Source organism: Sus scrofa, chromosome 9 (assembly GCF_000003025.6).
Source record: "Sus scrofa isolate TJ Tabasco breed Duroc chromosome 9, Sscrofa11.1, whole genome shotgun sequence".
Taxonomy (NCBI): domain Eukaryota; kingdom Metazoa; phylum Chordata; class Mammalia; order Artiodactyla; family Suidae; genus Sus; species Sus scrofa.
Genome location: NC_010451.4, coordinates 89757999 through 89780472, shown reverse-complemented (window position 1 = coordinate 89780472; position 22474 = coordinate 89757999). Strand labels below are relative to the sequence as shown.

The following is a 22474-nucleotide window of genomic DNA, read 5'->3' as shown; positions in this document are numbered from 1 at the left end:
TCACTGAAATGTTTCATTGTACTATTATTTCAAGTTTTCCATAGGTTTCAAAATTTTCAAAATAAAAAGTTGGGGGAAATATACATTTTAAGCTTCACATAAAATAACTAATAAATATTCAGTATCCATCAAACTCCCATGAATATGATACCCCTGAGATTGAAAATTCTGCAGTACCTCATTTTGTAAAACCATACTGTGAAATCTATACTAAAGATTCTTTCCAATAGGCCTTAAGTGAGCACTTTAAAATATTCCCAAGGTTTCCCATGCAGGGTATAGTTAAAGAGCATTCCACTTGAGATCCTTGCCTGAAAGGCCCTATAGAATTGCAAAGTATCATTATTAAGCAAATGTTCCTGGGCTCTAGGGTGGTTCACTTAAAACACATTTCACTGTATTGAATATTCAATGCCAAAAGCACACTGTTCACTGTTAAGATTTGCAATTTAAACCCAGTTGGGAGAAGTAAAAGGTTCTTGTAATTTGCCTATACTGTATTACATTGATGTAGTAGCTTTCATTGATAATTAAGTTCCAAAAATATGAGTTAGATTGTGTGAACAATAGAAGAAAGCTAACCTTTCTATTATAGCCTTAGCTCTTGACTTCTTGTATTTAAGATTACAGATGCTCCATTAAATCGATTTTGTGTTTAATCTCCTCTTGAAAACCAGTGAATGCAAGTCCCCAACTTTCTTCCCTTTGAGAGAACCCAAGTATTTGACAATGAAAACTACAAGTCTCAAGCCAGATGATCAACACCACCCACCCGGGATAAGAAAAGTTTAGCGTGTCTGTTTTTGGGTCGTTTTCCTCAACTAACTCTCACTGCATTGGAATGTCAAAATATACTTCACACTAGATTTTCAAATGTATCTTTTTGGAGGAACCAGATTTGAGAGGGCATGGGGTGTATTAGATTAATTATCTTCCCTTTAAATACACAGATAAACTTTTTAAAAACATCAAATTTTTAACAGTAATGTGACTTTTAAAAAATTTCATTCAAATCTCTTCTATGTTTATCTAGTTCTTTTGCTGTGTTTTAATATTTTTAGGTCCCTCGGTAATATATAAAACGGTCTAAATTATGAAGAATATAGGACTGAGGAAAATTTAAAACATATAAAGAAGAGCAGACAGGAGATTATATCAAAAGGGACTTCCATGATTCCCTTTTGAATTTGTCCTGGAGAGGCAGCAACCATCTCCCTGGTTCAGGTTTTCAAGGTAGGGAAATGACTAGCTGAATCATGGCTTTCTATGGTCCACATGTATGCAGCCTCATTTTCTCAAGCACCACTGGCGCCGGGATTACGCGCCAGCCTTCGGTCAGCCTCAGATTTAGAGCTTCTGGCGAGAAAATCCGGTTAATACTAAATGTACAATTTACCCTCAAAAGAGGTAAAAATACCTTGGCAATGACAGCATAAGCAGTGCATTTGGGAATCCCTGTGGAAGATCCCCTCCCACTTATACAGGAAGAGAGTGGTAAGGAAGGAATGGTGTAGCACTGTTTCTCTCGACTGTGGTACCCGAATCTGCAGCTCAGCATCACGTGGGAACCAGTTGGAAATGCAAATTATCTGTCCCTACCCCAGACCTATTTAGGGAGAAACTCTGAGGATGGGGCCCAGCAATCTGCGTTTAACTTGCCCTTTGGGTGATTCTGATGTATTATCACTGACAGAGAAACGAGATTATAAATTTCCTAAAGGAACTTTTAAAGTCCAGTCAAGACCTGGAGGGGGGCGACCAGACCAGCAAAGCAGGAGGTTCAACTACCGCCCGGGTCGGGTGGGTTCCAGGGCCCCTGACCCGTCCGCGACCCGCTCCCGCACACACGCCCCCAGCCGCCCCAGTTCCCCTCCACCGCCCCCGCCCCCGGCTTCTCGGCCAACCTCCCTCCGCCCCGCGGCCGCGCCGGACGCCCAGCAGGAGTCAGGTCGGCGGCCGGGGGCGCGGTGGGCCCCTCCCGCGGCCGCGCGTGCCGGCCGCGGCCCCCCTTCTGCCCGACCAGCCCCTTTGTCCGCCCCGAGGGCGGCACCTTCCCGCCCGCCGGGTGTGCGAACCCTTGGGGGGTGGGATAGGAGGAGGGACCGGGGAGGGAAGGAGGAGGAGCGGGGCGGGCGGCTGAGTGCAGGGGTGGTGAGTTGCCGCCACCGCACATCCGACTACCGTCCCGCCCGGCCTGCGGAATGGGGCTTTTGTGGCTTGTCCGAGAGTGCCCGCGAAACAACCGCCCCGGGGCGGGGTGGTGCCTCCCCCTTGGCGGGAGCCGTCTTGGCCTTCCAGGCCCGGAAGCCGCTGCGGCCAGCGGCGTCCGAGACGGGCCGAGCGTGGAGCGGGCGGCTGCGCTTGGCGGGAGAACGCGGCTAAGCGGAGGGGAGGGCCGGAGGGTGGGGCGGGGCGGGGCTGGGCTGGGCCGCGGCGGAGCTGGGCACCCGCGCCTCCGCCTCTTGCTCCCGCTGCTGCCGCAGCCCTGGCTGCGCGGGCGGGCTGGGACGCTTGAGTCCCCGGCGGGCGGCCTGCGCCCGGGGGGCCAGGAGGTGCGAGGCGGCCTGGGCCTGCACCCCGGGCCGTTCGGTGTAGCGATTTGGTGGGGTGGGGCGAGGGGAGAACGGAAGACAGGGAAGGGCAAATACTGTGACTGCTGAGTGCGGAATTATCTGCCGGGACCTCCGCATTCCCTGCTCCCGCCTGCGGAGGACGGCCGGGAAGCCCGATGGCCCCTCTTTTGGAAGGTCTTCCTGACCACCTCCCAGACAACCGTCGCTCTTTTCGTCCCATCTGCGACGGGTGGGGAAGTTGTCGACTACTCACCTTTTATCCTAGAGTCCCCCAGAACAGGATATGAAGCTGACTTCTTGGGGAGCTTCAGCTCCAGCAAAGCGCTGGGCGGTTGCCACTTTTGGAGGCGGATGTGAGCGGGGAGCTTTTCCTCTTCCTTCTCTGCCCCCACCCCACTCCTCGGCTGCAGGCTTGCGGTTTTTACTTGCCAGTCTCCTGACCTGACCTTTTAGATGGCCATAACACAGAAAAGGGACACGAGACCAATGGTACACTCTATAGGGCAGAACACCCTACGTGAAACTGAAAGCGGGAGCATCTCCGAAGTTACCTGGATGAATAATCGAGGTAACGCGGGGATCTTTGCGGCTTCCTGCGGCTACCGTGGCCTGCTCGAGCCTTGCCCTGCACCGAACCCAGTGGTTGCTGATGCATTGATTCTGGGACCCTCGGGCTGCAAGGTTCTCCCCTTCAACAGAGTTATGAACTTGCACATACCAGGTCTTTTTAAAGTCGACATCGGCTTGCAATTTCCTCCAGCAAATTTCCAAATCTACAATTTTCCTATCTATTTCTGACCATTTTGGAATTTCTCTTCTTAAACCTTAGGTACCAAAGGGGAAGGAAATTCGACTCACCGAAACTTACCAAAAAGAATACTTTTGATTTAGTTGGTCAGTCAACAGCAAATCATCTAATAAAACTAGTTGTGCCTATCTATCTAGGGTCTACTTTGAAACTTTAAATATACATATTAATTGGCCTATTTTCGGTTAAATCTATTAATACCGTTAAAATGTTGAAATTATGCAAAACACTTTTTAAGGCCCTAATACCAGTCAATGAAATCAACAGTGCTAATGTCTTTCAGCAACAACAGCAATGTCTTCTTTGGTTTGACTTTGCTTTTCTTAGTTGGCTATGCACTTCTTAGAGTTCCAATTGGTAAGTATGACAGAATTGTAGAAATCACTTTTGTCTTCCTTTTGTTCTCTGTGTTTCTTGAAACAGAGAATAGAGAGTTTTGAAGTAGATTCCTTAGTTCTTTCAATATTTTTTTCCAGAAAACTTCTGATAAACTCATCTTGAACAGTATCACTCTGATTAGTTCAGTTTTTCCAGCTTTGTGGGGGTGAAGGGTTAGTTGGAGATTATGCTTAAATTAGGATAGGTATAATCTTGGAAAACTACTTGAAGTACCATCTATGGAAAAATGAGAACGTTCTGTTTTTAATAGCTACCCTTTTGAAGGTAATGAGCATTCCACTTCAGGGCTGTAAATGCAGAGTGAAGACTCCAAAATAGTGGGCTTCGGTCCTCCCAATGTTTGCTTTCTTTCAGTGTTGATCAAAGACCAATGTGTTTGCCTTATGAGGCCCCATTGGAAAATGTTTTTAGAATAGTCACAGACTTGACAATAATGGGTTCAGCTTATTTAGCTCATCTTTGAAACGTTGCAACAAAGTTAAGAAACCGTTAAAAACAAAGGAGAAGGAAAGAAGGATTACATTGGCTATTGCAGGTTAAGTGCAGAGATTTCAAGAGGAAAAAGTTCGAACTTCACTCTCCCACTCTCTAAATCTTGCAATCCCGGTCCTTGTTCTGAATTAAAATGCGGCAGCAGCCTTCTTTGGTGGCCAGCAGGGTCCTTGTTACTTAAGAGGGAGAATCCTCACAGCAACGTTGGGGGAGGGGCAATGCTAAGTGTTCGGGAGAAAGTGAACTGGTAAATGCAATTCAGTAGGTTGGAATGGGGAGGCAATTGTGGAAAATTGCGTCCTCGGTATCTGAACAACATTTATTACTCTTTCCAGAATCCAAAAGCAAGAATCCAGATTTTGTTTCCTCTTAAAAAGCAACCTCTGCTGAGTACAGAAGTAGCTACTTGTCAAGCCCCGAATGAAAACGTGCCCCCTGCTCTGTCTAGATGGGCATTTCTGTCTGGATTTGGAAGGCAGACTTCGCTCAGGGTAAGGTAGATGCCCTTGAACTCAGTGATAAGCGAATTTCTTAGAGCTGATGAAGATATTTTATTTCGAACACCTAAAGTGGGGGCAGTATCTGCTAAGTGGGTCCCCTTCTCTGTACGTTTATACTTTCCCCTAACCAAACAGTCCTGAGCTCCTGGAAAGGAGCCTAAAGTGGCTAGCGCTAGTCTATTTAAAAGAGGAGGAGGACTGCACAGACGTGATGCCATAAACAGCAGTAACCCAGTTTGTAAGCTGGGTTAACAAAATTAACCACCGAGGTTCCTTCCGTTTCCATCTAGAACTCCCCAGTCACCAGCAAAACTGTCTCTGTATTCTCAGAAGGAGGAAACTGGGTGTGTGCGGCTGGTCGGACCAAGATCATATAGCAGTCCTGCAAAACTCACCGAAAACAGGCGTCGAAGTTGCTCAAAAATGATTTGGGCCGAAGCTTTCGATGTATAGGGATGAGCGGGGTGTGGCGGTGCTAAGTGTAATTCGCCAGGGGCCGTGGCAACGGGACTCACCTCAACAGCTGTGTAGGACCAAGCAAATCGGGGATTCACAAAATAAACCTTTGCAGTGACCAATGCAGATGTCCAGTTTGATTACCAGAGAAGCTCTCTGGGCTGATTCAACTTGACCCAAACGTGTGACCCATCTCTTTTACAAGGTAAAGAGGGGCCCATGATTCCTTTCACTTTGGCCCCACGGGAAATCGTGGAGCTGTGGGTAGCAGCCTGTGTGTGTGAGTAGGTGTTGGCACACATATTCGATTTCCAAAGTTTTTGAAGCTGTCTTCTCATTAGTGATTTACACACCCAGTAAATTTCAAAGAGCTTGACAGTGTTATCAGACACCTAAATGCACTGTCAGCTTTCCCCTCCAATTAGGTTTTCACTTCACTTTTAAAATCTTTTGCTTAGAAATGAGTGAACTCATCATATGAATCCCTCTATAGGAAAGAACCAATCAAGAGAAATTATGTATATATGATTGAGGTAAATTTTTAAATAAAAAGTTCTAATGAAGCACACAAAATATTCCAATATACCGTGCAACTTCATTCAGGAAAGCAGATATCTTTCATGTCCCCACAAGAATTCTTTACTGTCCTTAAACTGACTTTTGATATCCACGATTCTTAAGGGAAAAAAAAGAGAAAGCCTGCGCCCAAGTTTTGAGTGGGATTCAATATTCTAAGCAAAATATGCTCAACAGATGATAGTAGAGATGAAGCCAGAAAACAACTCCAGCTATTTAAACTGCCAAATGAGACATAAAGCTGCATTGTAAAAATCATCTGGAAAACAGGTTTTCCCATTGAAGTCGCTATGTGTTAATTACTGTGAGCTGGAAGGCTGGAGATCGAACGCCTGGAAGCCGACTTTCACCCCGCATACGTAAACGGAAAAAGTGCTGAACCGCAGCCAGAGGGCTCCTGCTCGGACTCATTGCCATGCATGCCTAGACATTAATATGTGTTCATGGAGGGCTCGTACTGTACGAGGTGTTATTTCCTTATAAAGAAACACCAGGTCTCGCTTTCCATTCTTCTTACAAAATTATTCGCATTATTTATGCTACATTGAGCGATCTAATTTCTTCGTGATAGTCAGCTAATTGCTCTGGCAGGTAATTAGAAGCGGTTTACAACGCAAAGGGCTTTTGCATTGCCCCTCGGATTATTAAGTTGCGCTGTAAATTATACCATATTTGCTGGGGAAAAATTCTTTTTGAGCAAGTTCTCTTCCTGCGATCCGAGATGAAATCGCCCCCCCACCCCCCCACACACACCCCTCCCTAGCCACCCCCACTGCCACCACACCCCCTGCTTTTCCTGGACTCAGAGTCGAATGATTCTAAAGCACGCGATTTTGTTCGTGTTCACTGGGCCGAAATAACGTGGCCATTATGGCCTGAAATGGGCCAGGTTTGAAGCGAGCTTCCTGCGCGCCTGCAATATCCAGCAGGCATGTGGGAAAAGAACGGCTTAAATGGGGACATCTGTTCAGTGCTGCTCATCTTACTCTTACAGCCAGGTCAGGTTAAGAGAATAACCTGTTCGCCACCTTTTTTCTTGTTAATAAGACTATTAGAAAAAAAGCAAGCACACACACACACAAACAACACTAATTGAGCTGCCATATAAGCAAAGAACCAGACACACAAAGGTAGCAGCTGAGTTACAAGAGGAACTGTAAAAAATAACATTGGGCTATTTCAGGGAAACTCTACAGGACTGTGAGGAAAAGAAAAGAAAATTGGGATATGTGAGTTCAGAAATGCTGTCTACAAAAAATGCTTTTACAAAAAGGGTTTTAAGAATTCAACAAGGACTGGTTTATTTTCAGGTTTTCATTTTAATAAAATTGATCTGCAGGTAAAATCAATGGAATTTTTTTTTCTTAAGCTTTCAAGTACTCCAGGGTCCTACACTTTTTGTTTTTGGTATTAGGGTTTGTGCTGTCTCTGAGACAAACCCCAAGTGGGAGCATCCTAGTTTGTCTGTTGGTCTCAGAAAAGCAAACTGTATCCCCTTTCACAAATATCACCCATTTGTAAACCTTGTACAATATTGGAGCACATGTGTGGTTAAACCTAGAGACCCAGTGCAGCTTCTAGATTATTTGTAATTAAACACAATTCCCAAAGTAACATTTATCTTCTCGAAACTGCGATTGCAATTGTCAACCGTCTGGAGGAGACGATGGAGGTAATCTGGGAGCATTACCTTCTCTAGTAACAGAACAGAATGAAAAGAAATCAATAGTGCTGAGGATAAGAATTTAGTAGTTTTTAATTCTGCATGTTAGCTGTGAGAAAGTGATATATAATACCAAAAGAGAAAACAACACAAACAAATCCACTCTAGGAAAAAATCAGGGATGAACTTGTCTGAATATCTAAGCCTCTCTCTTGCTTTGAACAAGAATACATACACAAACACACACACACACACACACACACACAACCATTCACCCCAAATGAGCAAACTCTTTTCCCTATGTCTGTTTCCTTCATTTACATGATGAAGGAGGAATAAGAAGTGCTGTAGAATTAATTATCAATTTCATCTGTGGGCTGGCAGGGAGATGAATATGAAATATACCATAGAGTACATGCCTGCCTATAGAACTAACATAAGATCATATCAATATATGATGAAGATGCAGACATTGTTGAGTGCACACAACAAATAAGGAATTAAGATTTTTCTTTCTTTACTATAGGAAGAAAAAGCTATTTTGATAAATATCTTCACATTTTTCCTATCTATGAATTTATCAACACATTTGTATGATTGATGCATGGGAAAATTCTTCCTTGTCTTTCTGAGTATATGCAGTTTGAATGCCCTAACTAAAGAGAATCAAAGTATGTAATATCCTAGGTTAGATGAATCTCTTTTAATTAAAATTGTTTGTAACTTTTGAATATTTTGAAGTGGCAGAGAAGAAAAAGAATAAATATTAAGCAGTGTGATACGGGGGGAAAATCGAGTCAATTAAGAAACAATATGCTTTCTCAAGCGGTCACATTTATTTAAAGGGTCACCAAAGCAATGCTTTGCATCCAGCAGCAGACCTATGCAAGATCAAGAGTCACTATTGCTTCGACGTGATCAACGAATGCATCCAATTAAGCAGTACCAGAAAAGTAAGGACTATAAATGTGGCTGGATAGTTTGAAACCAAATAACCTCACTAATAGGGACTATTGTTCAGTATAGAAGTTCCCATTTTTCAATCAGGAAAATACAGCCCTCTGGGCTCTGGCCGACTGATCCCCTTCCCACCTCGGCTCAACAATCTGCCACCAGCGAGGGGTTTTTATTACCTCCCTTCCCAGGAAATGTTAGGCAACTTCCTAGTAAAACCGCCCGAAAGCAGGAGTGGACAGCAAAAGGGCACCCCTCAGGAATTCACAGGTCCACGCCTGGCCAGGTTTTCTTTTCAGCAGGAAATAAACTTTGACCAGGGAGCTCCGGGCGAGGAGACACCCCCAACCTGGCCCAGCCCGCTCCTCCCCGCAGCTGCCGGCGGCGCTCCGCTCGCTCCCCACCCTTCTTCACGCTTTATTTAGTAGCCAGCGCGTCGGCTCGCAAGGTCCCCCGCACAGTGGCCAGGACTGGAGGCTTGTCTCCCAGTTTGGAGAGAGGTGCCCATCAGGACACCTGGGTCTCTAGCGGGCACCGGTCGATGAGCTTCCAGAGCTTTCGCGTCCCTACCAACGCTCGGGAAACCGAGATGCGAAGAGCCCGGTTTAAACGTACCCAGCGTAGGTACGCGCCTGTATAGTTCATGTGCATTTTTTCTTTTTCCTATTTGGCTTTTTAAGCACTCTGTATTTACCGGACCACACTTAACAGGTTCAAAACCTTATTTGGTGTAGATGTGTTGCCGGACACTTGAAAGACTGAATAACTTTGATGTTTTCGACTATAAATCCCTAATTGTACTTAATGGTTACAAATGGCTTTATTTACTTGTCGTTCTATCTACACATTTTAATCTATTTAACCAAACAACAGAGGCATATTTCACTCCCCACTCCCCGAAAAGGAAAAGAAGGGGTTGAGACCTCTAATTTGCTTTTAGGACCTTCTATTTCTTTGGTTGTGAACGCGTAAGAGCTCCAAATCGCAGCATTGATTAGACTTCAGACCCGCCTGCAAAAAAGCTCCACTTCTCCACTCCATCTAAGGAGATGTTGATGTATATTGTAGCTGCAAGGTGTTAGATATACTTGAACAAGTTGTTCCCAGGATGTAAATTAGGTCCCAAAAGCTGTTGTCCAAATCGAAGAAACAGAGAAATTAATCTGGGAGACTATCCATCATCACCGGTAATAAAGAGAGCGACATGGATGAGACAGATGATATGATTAAGGGGCTGTGGTCGTTTTAATTAACTTTTTGCTGTCCTGTAATGATCAAACTGGTCACCAGACCCGGTCAATAAGCATGTTAATACCAAACAAATAAAACCAGGGATGATTAAAAACCTCCTGGTTTATTAAATTTGAAATTCAAATGAAATTTATGCTGCAGATGCATACAGAATGCTAATAGATTTTAGCTTTATTGAAAGTGGATACCACAGGTTTGCAAGAAACAGCAGAATATCCATCTACCCCTCTCCCTGCCAGCTCTTTAAACTTCTTAAGAGGTGGGGGAAACTTTTAATTAATGTCAGAAAACCTACATTTCCTATCTTTCTTCCCCTTCCAAACCGCTATATTGTTGCAGTAAATACTCAAGAGTAATGATCAATTTCATTAAAGGTAAACTGAACTGTATGTGCTAAGAAATGCTTTGCCGGACAGGCTGTATCTACATAAGATTACAGCTGTTCCCTCCTGTGGGGGATTCAAAAATAATACAGCCACTTCTTCAAAGTGGAGAAAGAGCTGCCATTAAGACCAGTTGCATTGAAGACAGAAGCAAGATCATTGCTGTTTTAATTTTTGGTTAGTTTTATAATTCTCTGCCTTTCCATTTTAACTCTGGGTCTTATGCCTTATGACAAACGCTAAACACTTCTTGGGGGGGAGGGGGAGGGGGATAAGAAAAAATGTCCCTTGACTAATATATATATTCATATATATGAAAACACAAATATATACATATAAATGAAAACTTTTTGCTAAAGATGCAGATACAACCCTTGTGAAAATCCCCAAATGCTGCAAGCCAACCTTATGCAAATTGAAGAATCTAGTGTATTCATTAAATCCATACCAGCATTGTAACCCATTGTCATAGGTAGAATTACATACGATTCTAAAGTGAATTTATATAAAAACAATCTTAGACGTATATAGCTCAAAACTGTAGTCACATGATGCCGAATTTTTCTAATTCCTAGCATTTTTAAAGGAAACAGTGGTTAGTGCTTCTATTTACTCTCAGAATCAGCGTTTAACTTTTCAATAGTCCTGCCTCACTTCCTACCAGAGATAGGAGGATAAGAAGATAAAGTAAATAACTATTCATAGGAGGGAGTTGTCCCTCAAAAGCTTTTTTTCTCCACCTTTGAGGGTGATGGTATTGATTAGAATCAAACCCCAAATTTGAACAACTGTATATTAGTTCCTTAAAATGCATATCATTATAGAAGGAGACCAAAGCAATGAAGTTAATTCTCTTTTATTTGTTAAACAGAGTTCCCTCCTTCCCCCACCCCTTCCTCCTTCTGGGCTGGCCTGTCACGCCTTCTCAACACGCTAAAATCATTCAGAGTGGCTTGCAGGGAGAAACACGACATTTATGGTAAGCGTCAGCCTTCAGAGAAAGCAAGCAGTTCATTAATTTACTTCACACTTACTTCAAAGTATGAGATTGTACCTTACCCCCTTAATCAATAGATATGATGTACAGTCAATATCCCAACAGTGTTAAAAAGGGGTCAGAAACACACTCAGACCACAAACATCAGACTTAACTCTGTTCATTGAAACTTACAGAAATGATTCAACCTGATTTTGGAGTTCAGTAAATCCCAGGAGGGTTCCCCACCCCACCCCCCACTCCCACCCACCCCCCCCCCGCCCCCCGCCCTGCCCCTGCCCTCCACATCTCCAGAAGTTGTGATGTACTTGAGGAAGACTCACAAAACAACAATAAAATAATACTATTTCCCAGGTCAAAACAAAATATTTCTCTCAGCTAGTAACTGAGAGAAAAATCTAAATCTCTAATCTAAAATCTCTCAGATTTAAGTCAATTCTGACTTAAAAATTAGATTTCTGGGAGCATTCATAATTGTTTAAAATATGAATTACTTTTTAAAATATATGAATATTCAATAGGGCTCCAAGGGCTATAGACTTTCTGTTACACTGCTGTGGTGCTTTCTGTAGTTCAAGATGTTCCCTTGAGGTGGCAGTCAAATTATAATCGCATTTTTGAGGCAACTAATAACACAAATGGCAAGCAAGTTCTAAAACCCACTGAGATTGAACTGAGTGTCTACTGACATGCATAGGCACTAATGGATATCTGACCCAAACTCCCTTAGACACAGGACACCTCTACACATGTGGTCCAAAATATGTCAAAAGCTTGTCCCTATTCTCAGATAAATAAAACTCAGATTTCATTCAAAATCCTGATTTTTTCTTTCTCAGAAAAAGGCAGTGGGATTTCCTGTGAAAACTTCTAAATTCCGTAAAACTCTCCTCAATTTCTCAACCCAAGAAAAAGCAATACTCACCCCCTTCTCTATCTGTCTTTTGTATTGAAATTTACTAAATCGCCACGGGACAAACACACCCCTCCCCCAGAGAGAGACTTCCAAAACCCAATCCCACCTCCGAGGGAATAAAAAAGCAACCGCGTTAAAGTAACAACTAGTTGACGCAGGCGCACACACGCCCTAACGCCGCGCTAAAACTACTCCTTGCCAAATTTCTACCCTTCGATCCTAGAGCCAGGAAAGGAGACGAAGGTATTAATAGGATTTTCTTTCAAAATGTAGTGACAGTGTTTAAGAAATGAATTTTTAAAAAAAACCACTCAAGATTTGAGCTACAAGAAATCCAAGGAAGTTGGCGACAGTGATAGCGTTTGTGAATATTTACTCAGCCTCACTCAACTTCGCAGTTTCACTCTTCACATCGCCATGTCTTTTATGTACGCACACTTTACCACACAGTGCCTCTTCTCCACCCCGGGCTGGCTGCACACACACCCATACAAGCACACACGGCCCCCTCTTCTCTCTCACACAAACACACACAGCCTTCTTCTCTCCCACGTCACGCGCACACACACTCATCCACCCTCCCTCCTCTTTCACACATACAAATTCACACTCACACTCCTTCCTTTCCCCCAACACCAAACACACTCAAGACACCACCACCCCCCTTTACACACCGTCCCTTTTCCTAGGTTTGTCACTCAGCTACACTACGCTCACACCCTTCCCCTCAACACTTTACTGATCTGTCCCTCTACCCCCTTTTGTCACACAGGCAGTTAAATTGTCACTCACAAACCCCTCTCCGTCTCCGCACTGTCCCTCCCCTCCCACACCCCACAGTCACAGTTACACTGCCAAACTCTCCTCCCCAAGGTCCTCCCCCACCACTCAGTCTGCATAGTCTTCTCAGCTTGGTTACACACTTACACATTTACACTGTTACACACACACACACACACCCGCTTTGTAACACAAACGCGGTCGCCCGCGCCCCACCCTCTACAGCTCCCCCCGCCCCCTGCGGCGGCCGGCGGCGGCGCCGATGACCTCACGGCGCGCGCGCGGCGCGGCCCGGCGAGGCCGCAGATTGGCTGGCCGCGCCTCCGCGGCACTTCAAAGCCGGAGAGGGAGCTACAATTGTGGTGGAATGGGCGGAACTGATCATTGTATTGCACACCTCTAAAAAAAACACTGCCTCTGATTTATCAATATAAAAAAGATCCTCTGAGAGGAGGAGGGCACTTTTGTGTGATGGCAACTTCACTTCTAGGGGTGAGTCTCAGGATTTTCTCTTGCTGGTTTAATTAGTTTCCTTTTATTGCCTATCGGAGGGGGTTAAAGTCGCCCCGGCCAGGCCACGGGCTATCAGTCTCTATTGAGAGCTTCCCCCCCACCTTTAAATACAAGTGAGTTTGGAGAAAAGGAAGAGGGGGAGAGGGGGGTAGAGTCACTTTTTTCGGCGCAGGGAAAGGTTCGAAGGGCATTTAGACAAGCCACCTCGCAGCGCCCGGCCGCTCCCCGCCCGGGAGACTTGCGCCCAGCCCATTTTACGTGCGACGATTTCGGGGGTAAAGAAAGCAAGTTTTTCCTCCTGGGCAAACTGCAGATTTCCCTCTCCCCCTTAAAAAATTCCGCAGCCCGCCTTGTCTTGCAGGTACGTTGAACCCGTCTCTCTCTTAACTATTCTAGACTCTTTTTTTTTTTTTTTTGGTTAAGAAAATCAGGAAGAGCGAGCCCTGTAGTCTTCTGTCTTTTGGCCTGGGAGAGACAACCCAGGATGGGTTTCTGGGGACCGGAACAGGATTTTCAAAGCTCTCTGTGGATTACAGGGGTAGCGCTCGTAAAAGCAATCTAGTGGTATTTCCCCAGGATTCTCCGCAAAGGAATCTTGTTTCCTCCCCAATCTGGACTTTTTGCTTGCTTGCTTGTTTCGAAGTGCCTGGGGTCTTGTGTCCTCGAGAGTGTTGTTTTAGGTGAGAATACTTGTCAAACTCTTCCTTAGCATGGCGCTTTGCTCCCGAATCAGACGCCAGCAACCAAACTTGTCCCCTTCCGTAGAGTAGGAAGCAGCCGGGCGCCGGGGCTGTTGGGGGAGCCAGGTGAGTTGGTGGCGGCGCGCCGCAGCGAGAAATGGGGTGCAGTGGGGCGTCTTGGAGGTTACCAGAGGCCTGATGCACATTTCCTCCCTCCCTCCCCTACCGGCCCTTTGCCCACCTCCCCTCCCCCATCCCTTCTCTTCTCTCAGGAAGAACCGAGGTTGGGATCGACTCCTCTGGCCATGCTTGCTGCTACCTGTAATAAGATCGGCAGCCCCAGCCCGTCTCCCTCCTCCCTCTCGGACAGCTCATCTTCCTTCGGCAAAGGCTTCCACCCCTGGAAACGTTCCTCGTCCTCTTCCTCTGGCAGCTGCAACGTGGTGGGCTCCAGTCTTTCAAGCTTCGGTGTGTCAGGAGCCTCCAGGAACGGCGGCTCGTCTTCGGCCGCGGCGGCGGCGGCGGCGGCAGCGGCGGCGGCCGCGGCCCTGGTGTCCGACTCCTTCAGCTGCGGCGGCTCGCCCGGCTCTAGCGCCTTCTCCCTAACCTCCAGCAGCGCTGCCGCCGCCGCTGCGGCCGCCGCCGCCGCTGCCTCGAGCTCGCCCTTCGCAAACGACTACTCGGTGTTCCAGGCCCCTGGCGTATCCGGCGGCAGCGGCGGCGGGGGCGGCGGCGGCGGCGGCTCCTCGGCGCACTCGCAGGACGGCTCCCACCAGCCCGTGTTCATCTCGAAGGTGCACACCTCGGTGGACGGCCTGCAGGGCATCTACCCGCGCGTGGGCATGGCGCATCCGTACGAGTCGTGGTTCAAACCCTCGCACCCCGGCCTGGGAGCCGCAGGCGACGTGGGTTCGGCCGGCGCCTCCAGCTGGTGGGACGTGGGCGCGGGCTGGATCGACGTGCAGAACCCAAATGGCGCGGCGGCGCTGCCCGGCTCGCTGCACCCTGCCGCCGGGGGCTCCAAACCTCGCTGCACTCGCCGCTCGGAGGCTACAACTCGGATTACTCAGGCCTGAGCCACTCCGCCTTCAGCAGCGGCGCCTCTTCTCATCTGCTCAGCCCCGCGGGACAGCACCTCATGGACGGCTTCAAACCGGTGCTGCCCGGCTCCTACCCGGACTCGGCCCCGTCGCCGCTGGCCGGCGCTGGGGGCTCCATGCTGAGCGCGGGGCCGTCGGCGCCGCTGGGGGGCTCTCCGCGCTCTTCCGCCCGCCGCTACTCCGGCCGCGCCACCTGCGACTGCCCTAACTGCCAGGAGGCCGAGCGGCTGGGCCCGGCCGGGGCCAGCCTGCGGCGTAAGGGCCTGCACAGCTGCCACATCCCAGGCTGCGGCAAGGTGTACGGCAAGACGTCGCACCTCAAGGCGCACCTGCGCTGGCACACGGGCGAGCGGCCCTTCGTGTGCAACTGGCTCTTCTGCGGCAAGCGCTTCACGCGCTCCGACGAGCTGCAGCGGCACCTGCGGACCCACACCGGCGAGAAGCGCTTCGCCTGTCCCGTCTGCAACAAGCGCTTCATGCGCAGCGACCACCTCAGCAAGCACGTGAAGACGCACAGCGGCGGCGGCGGCGGCTCCGCGGGATCGGGCAGCGGCGGCAAGAAGGGCAGCGACACCGACAGCGAGCACAGCACCGCAGGCAGCCCGCCCTGCCACTCCCCGGAGCTGCTGCAGCCCCCCGAGCCCGGGCACCGCAATGGCCTGGAGTGACGCGCACCCCGCCCTGGCCCCTCTCCCCGACCCCCCGCCCACCCCTGTCCGCTGGGCCCTGTCGGTCCTGGGCCCAGCTCCAGCCTCTCTCCACTGCACCCTGCTCACTCGGTCTGTCTCTGTCTCTGTCCTGTTCTCTTTTAACTCCTTCTGTGACTTAACTTTGTAAAGGGGATATGGACATGTAAGTAACACGCGTTGCTCTCTCGGGCCCTGGCTGTCCCACTCCTCTGGGTAACCCTGGCGGAGCCCATAACAGCCCAAGCCGGCGCCTCGCCGGGCCTGTAATCCTGGTCCTCTCCACCCTCCGACGACCCCAGCTGTGACGGGTACTTGAGAGGGAGGCGGCCGCTCAAGGTAGAGCTGAACCGATCCAGTGCCTGGGAGACCAGTGGCCTCCGCACTGGCGGGAACAACTCCGCTGAGTCAGATTGAGCGGCGCCGTTCGGAAGGCGAGGCAGGAGGCCCGGCCAGAGCCTCCCTGCCAGGGCAGCCGACGACTTGCCTCCAGAACCGCGGCCTCAGGCTTCTCGGCTGCTGAGCGCCCTTTCTAGCCGCTGCACGCTGCTGCCCGCCCTGCGCGGAGCCGTCGGTGCCCATCTGGGGGCACAGAGAACACGGAGTTTGCCTAGTTTAGCTCTTCAGCTGTCAGCTCTGCCTTTTTCTTTGTTCCCTGAGGTGGAACCCATACAAGTTTCAGTTAAGGGCAGTCTTGGCGAATTGATGCAGCAGCCCTCTTAGAGCTTTATAACTTTTCTTTTTTTTTAAACTAAACTAAAGATAAAAGCAGCATCCTTCCACTTAGTTTCCTTTCTAGATAGTTCTCCCTCTAGCAGTGAGCAAGTCTTTCTCTCGAAACTGTGCTAATATTGATCCCAAAGTTATTTTGATCGCATTAACTTAACTTCTGGGGTGGGGGTGGGGTGAGGGTAGGTGTCTTTTTCTTATGCAAAATACCCCTTTCCGGTGAGACCAGATTAACTATTTCCTTGTTTGTCGTCCTCTACCTCGTTTTTCGCCACTCCGGAGCATAATCTTTCTTGTTCTTTCTTTCTCTTCCTTCCTTCATTTCTTTCCTTCTTTCTTTTCTTTCCTTTCTTTCTTTCGGTAGTCCAGCCATCGATTTGTATAGTACTCATTTCTGTAAATTCTTACAATTCGTTAAAGATTCTTAGGGTTAACTTTTTTGTGATTAAACTTAAAAAAAAGTGAAGAAGTTATCGTTTATTTCAGAAGAGGCTGTAGTTTAAATGCCAAAAGGGAAAATGGGGGGGGGGACTTTGTAAGATATATCTGAACCTAATGGTTTGTACAACTGGAGAATCGTTCTAGATTAGTTATCAATTAACTATAACTCCACCAGTGTACCGGTGTGAGGTGCAGTTGTCCAGGAGACGATTTTGTATAGTATTTTTCTTGTACATTATTTCCGGTAAATATTTGAAGATATATTGAAGTAAACTTGATTTTTTTTGTCACGAGAAAATATTAAGAGTTATTCTTGCAGTTCTGATGAGCTGTAGGTTTTTTGAACTCACTTCTGGAGGTGCAGAGCCACAAACGCACTTTCGGGGCCTAGTTTTGCTCGAATATGAATTTAGATAGGTATCAAACTGTAACTAAGACAATATTTGATAAATGTGGGATGACAATTTAATGGAGCATGTACTTATTTGCATTTGCTGGCAGTTCAGGCATAGTTAAAGTGAGAGTTCTCCTATATTTCATAATAACTGGGTCTGCCAAAACCCATGTGTTAAATAAATTGTCTAAGTGAAACTCAGCTAACTTTGGCCTTTGTGTATTTCCTGAAGGTAATATTGTTAACTGTTAATAAACACTCCTGACACTACATTTAAATGTTTGCAGATGATGCAAACTAATTGCTCATTGTAATGTTGAAATAATTTGGATATTTCACATTGAAATGAAAAGCCTTTCTCTGGAACATTTTAGAATTGCATTTTAAATGCATGAAATGTAATTGATTTATTTGTAATATTTTAAATGGTATTAATAAACTCAGATAAAAGACTAGGCCAGTTAATTTGTTTTTTTTTTTTTTTTCCTTTTTAAACTATGGACATTTGCATTTTATCTTCAGTTAAATGTCTAATTTAAACAAAATATAACCCTGTTTTGTGGTAATATTTAAATAATTGCCTTTAAGATATTACTTAGATGGAATGATATGTTTGGCAAAGCTGTGTTTTCTCTATTTACCAAGATAAAAACTATAGTGTCTAAGAAATATAATTAATTATTACCAGTAGATTTAGCTCAAAGCATCAAGATTTACGGACCTCTTAAAATTTGTACTAAGTCACCAAACAATTCAAAGGAATCTCTCTGTTCTGCTTCCTTCTCACTCTTCAGAAGGAGTCAGGTTGTTGGCCATGGATTGCATTTGGTATTTAAAAGGCCAAGCCTTACACTGAAAGATCAATACATCTAAAATAAAAACATGGGTTTGGGGATAACTTTTGTTGTTAGGGGGTGGAGGAGGTCAAGCTAACAAAAGCTTGTTTTTGGCATTCCATGTCTTAGCTAAAGATTATGTAGAGGTAAATATCAGTAGTACATTCCTGTTGAAATGAGTTATCTGTTCTTTTAAAGTCTCTAAACAGCCACCAAAGAATAGGAAGGTTAAACCTTAATCTATCTACTAGGCTATTGTTCATAGGTGTCAATGATGCCAATAAAAAAATATTGTCTTCTTATGTCTAAGTGCATTTAAGCAATGGGTGTTTCTTGAGCCATACTTTGAAACATAAAATACTTTAAATGTTGATTGTTGTTATATCAAACTTCTTCACTATTAGATTAATATTATTTTGAAACAAATTGAATAAAAAGTTAGTGTGTTCAGATTCTTTTAAGTTTAGCTTCTTTCTTTCTGTTTGCATTTTCCCCACCCTAATTTAAACCTTGGTATATATTGTGAACTGGAAAATTTATTATCCATAGAAACAATAAAAAATATGGAGTACTATAAATCCTCTAAATTTAGAAGAAAAAAGTAATTAGGGATAAAATACTTTAGAACAAAGCAGTTTGTGGGCAAGTAGCAAAGTATCTTAATCCTGCTGCCTATGCAGATGTTTGAGACCTCCAATCCCTATGGTTTTAGGCAAGCAAGTTAGCTCTGATTCTTTGATATGCTATAGCTGTAAGTAATGTTTTTTTTTTTAAGTAAAATAGTCTTTTTCTGTCACTTTCTTCCTAGGGATAACACGCAGAACACAATTTAAGTGTTGTTGCTTTTTTAATTGAAAGATGCAGTGCTGAGGGATTCGGAGAAACCAGTTCTGAAGGAGTTAAATTAGTGGCAGGTAAGAGGAAAGCTGCTTGGTACATTTATAATATCAGCTGCATTACATACAGAATCACATTTGATTTATGGAGTGGGTGATGACAAGGAGAGAGATTGTCTGCAAGATTTCTTCGGGGTGGATGAATGAGGACAGATTTTTCTGTGGTATAGATGTTCAAACTTTCACTTTCCTCCTGGCTCCTCCTCCTTCTGGTTCTAGCTTTGGTTTATTTTGACTTGTTGGTTATTGAGCAGTATTTCTGGATTCATTTTCTGCAGGATGGGTAGGGTTCCCTTTGGGGAATGAACATTTTTTTGGAGGCTAGGTGATGAAGTGCAAAACTGTGGTTTTTCCCTGCTTTATCTGTGCTAAAGCACCTCTTTGCAGTGCCTGCAGGATCACTCAAATGAAGCCAAAGACTTGGTCTCACTTTGAACCAAGGAACAAGCTTCCAGTCTTCAGATCAAGGTAGAGTTAAACTAGTTGTTGACCCAGAGGTCAGGCCAGCATATATCTCCCCACCCTCTGGAGACTGGAATAGGGCTGCTGCTCAGTCCAGCTTTTCTGTTGACCTGTTTCATTTCTTCCCCAAACTTGAGTGTTTCTTCCTTATCTCCTTTTCTAGCTCAGCTTCTTTATAGATGATTTCTTTTGCTTAATGACCTGACTAATTTGTTGAAGTTGGACTATCAACAAAAACATTTTATGCTAGAAACTTAATTTAAGAATATGCGTTGAGTTACTCTCCTATATAAACTGATATTTATAAAGTTTCTGGTTGGGTTTGCTCTCCTTCCACTCTCTTCTTACCCAATCTTGGAATAACTTCTCAACTGGGTTTCCCTTGGGGACAATGCTGAAATTAAAAATTAAAGAAAGCAGGTGATGAGACTGGACTCCTGAGTGGACAGATCGATAATCCTGCCATCAACATTTTCATCTCCCTGAAGATCTTCTGGTGAGATTATTGAATGGAATGTTACAGAAGGCCTGTGGAGGAATTTTTTAAAATAAACATTTTATTTTCGAGGACTAGCTCAAAGGTCAGATTGTCTTAGGCTAGTAAATTAAGGCAGGAACTTTAGAGGGAAAAAAGTGTAGATTTGATTATTCTCTGGCTGCCTAAAATGGTAGAGATAAATATTATAATGAAAAAAGCTCTACATTTTGCTCAGTTTTTCATACAAATAGCCTCAAAGAGGGGTTAATTTGATGCAGGCATTTTGAACAAACGGGGGTTTTCAACCTGCTGGCTTTTGCTGCTTCGGGCCAAACAGGGATTATTATTTCTACCTACACCCCTAAAAAAAGTCTGGAATGATCGAGTCTCTCTATCTCTTTTTAAAAATATGGTTTCTATAGTTGTTTGCTTCCCCCCCCCCTTTAAAGAAGAACCCAGCGGATTAATTCTATCACTTTTTAAAGAAAATTGTGTTAAGAAAACAAAAGAAGTGCAGTGTACTGATTTTAAAGTTAGGACTGTCGTTCTGGGTGACATCTTTTAAAGACTTTGCTCAATATACAATTGTTGTTGTTTAAAAATTAAGGTTTAGAATTTGCTGTCGCCTTGTTTATTCCCTGCTTCCGGATTAAAGGAAAGCCGGTAATTCCTCGCTGTCCCGGGCTCCAGACGCTGCGGTTTAAGGGGATGCGCGTCAGTGGCCATCTCCTTAGGTTGGCTGCATTGCCTGAGCGCAGAGTGTTGATTTGCTTAGCGGGGGGGAGGGGGATCTATTTTCTTTGGTCCCTGGGCGCGTGTTTAATTTAATTTAATTTTCTGCGTAGTCTCGGGTGGTGAGGAAGCAGCCTTTTACACTTTGCTTTGGTTCCCAACGAGAGTCGGGGCTTCTGGAGCTCTAGGGACAGCGAGGAGAGCTTGGGATGACTGAGAACCGGGAATAAAGAGGCCGTTCAAAAGTGCCGCTTTGCACTGTTCTTTCAAGCCCATCTACTGGGGCTTTCAAGCTCACTCCCTAACTTTATTTTTTAGACGAACACTTCTTGCTGAGCAAGAGCGAACGGCGGAGGCGCCCTCTCCTTCCCCTTCGGGGTTCGAGGTTGAGGTCTGCCCCCAATTCCCCTCATTCTCTTTTTAGTGAATTCAGCGGGAGGTTTTGAGCCCAGGAGAATTAACGAGCCTTTCTAAACGCTAGGTCCTCTTTCCTCGCTCCTCTCATCGACGTGCAGGCTGCTCTTAGAAAGACCCTCCGAGACCCCCTGGAAGGGTTCGGCGCTGGCAAGCGGCGTCGTCCGCCGGCGGGTTGCAGCGAAGGTTGGGGCGGCAGTCAGGTCTCCCCTCGAGCCCAAGCCTCCGCCGCCTGTCCCCCTTGGGCTGCAGGCCGAGCTGTCTCTTGCGGTGCCCGCGCACACAAAGACTTTGCGGCCGCCTCCGCCAGCTGCGCGGATAGCGAGCGCCACCATGTGCCCCGTGCCCGCTCTGCAGCGTGCCGGGCGCGGGCGACACCGGACCGACCAGCCGGTGCTTTCTGGAGCCTCTCTGGCTTCGAGCGAACCCATCGTGAGAGTCACCGAGGTGAGCTTCCTTCGAGCTCACTCACACCTCGGGTCTCAAGACTGTGGTGCTCGGTGGCCGGATTCCTTTTCTCTTTCGCTCCAAAACCCAGCGTCCTCCCATTGCCCTAAGCCCTGTCCCACCCCATACCCGGGTGGCAGACTAAGCGCTTGAGTCCTGCCATTGTTCCCCCCCGCCGCCCGCCCCGGGCCTGCTTGGGCTTAGACCTGCCAAGGTTGTTCTCGATGTTGTTTAGATTTCTCTCTATACTTTAGCAAAGGCTCTGCTCTTTTTTTTAGTCAAACTGCTCTGTTGACCGGCACCTGCCCACCCCACCCCCACTTCCCCTTGGCCTTCTACAAAGTACAGCGTCCTCCATTGACGGGAAGTTTTATTCTTGTCATTTTATTACGGGTTTGCCAGACTTGAATGAAAGAACGTGTGCACCTTTTCTCACACTGTTACCATATGGGAAACAAAATTAAGTTTGGCTGTGATTTTTGATTTCAGTAATCAAAGAACAATTTAGCCACTTTAGTGACTTCCTAGGGGAGCATCTTATTGACAGACAGACACAGATGTATAATCATTGCACCTGTTGAAAAGCACTCAGCTTTTCTTTACCATATTGTACCTAAAACCCAACAACCTCTCTTAGGCTTTCTTTCCCCTCCCTTCTTGCCCCTCCACCCTTTGGGCAGCTGAATACTTGAGGAGTGCTAGCAACATTCTACAGGCCCCATATTTTGGTGACATCTGAAGCAAGGGGGGGGAATGGATCAGTCCCTCTGCAGAATGTACCTGCTGCTTCCTGGGCAGCCTTAGCAGCAGAGTCCTCGCCTAGTGAACCTCTCCCTCTGGCCCGGTACTCTCTTAGGCGCCTCCAGGACTTGGACCCTCTGGTCTTGAAAGCTCAATGAGTAGGTTTGGATCCATGGG

The 22474-nt window shown here is 46.3% G+C and overlaps 2 protein-coding genes across 2 annotated transcripts; both read left to right on the top strand.

Moving 5' to 3' along the window:
- Positions 1630–2382, top strand: LOC110255564 (translation initiation factor IF-2-like). The gene has a single exon (XM_021063962.1). The coding sequence runs from the start codon at positions 1630–1632 to the stop codon at positions 2380–2382; it is 753 nt and encodes a 250-aa protein (XP_020919621.1).
- Positions 13045–15802, top strand: SP8 (Sp8 transcription factor). The gene is given in 3 exon segments (XM_003357469.3): positions 13045–13240; positions 14214–14958; positions 14961–15802. Coding segments are annotated over 3 exon segments (1515 nt in total). The 5' UTR covers positions 13045–13219; the 3' UTR covers positions 15710–15802.

Excerpts from the sequence above, each read along its gene's own strand:
- LOC110255564 (XM_021063962.1), top strand. The coding sequence starts at position 1,630 with ATGGGGCCCAGCAATCTGCGTTTAACTTGCCCTTTGGGTGATTCTGAT.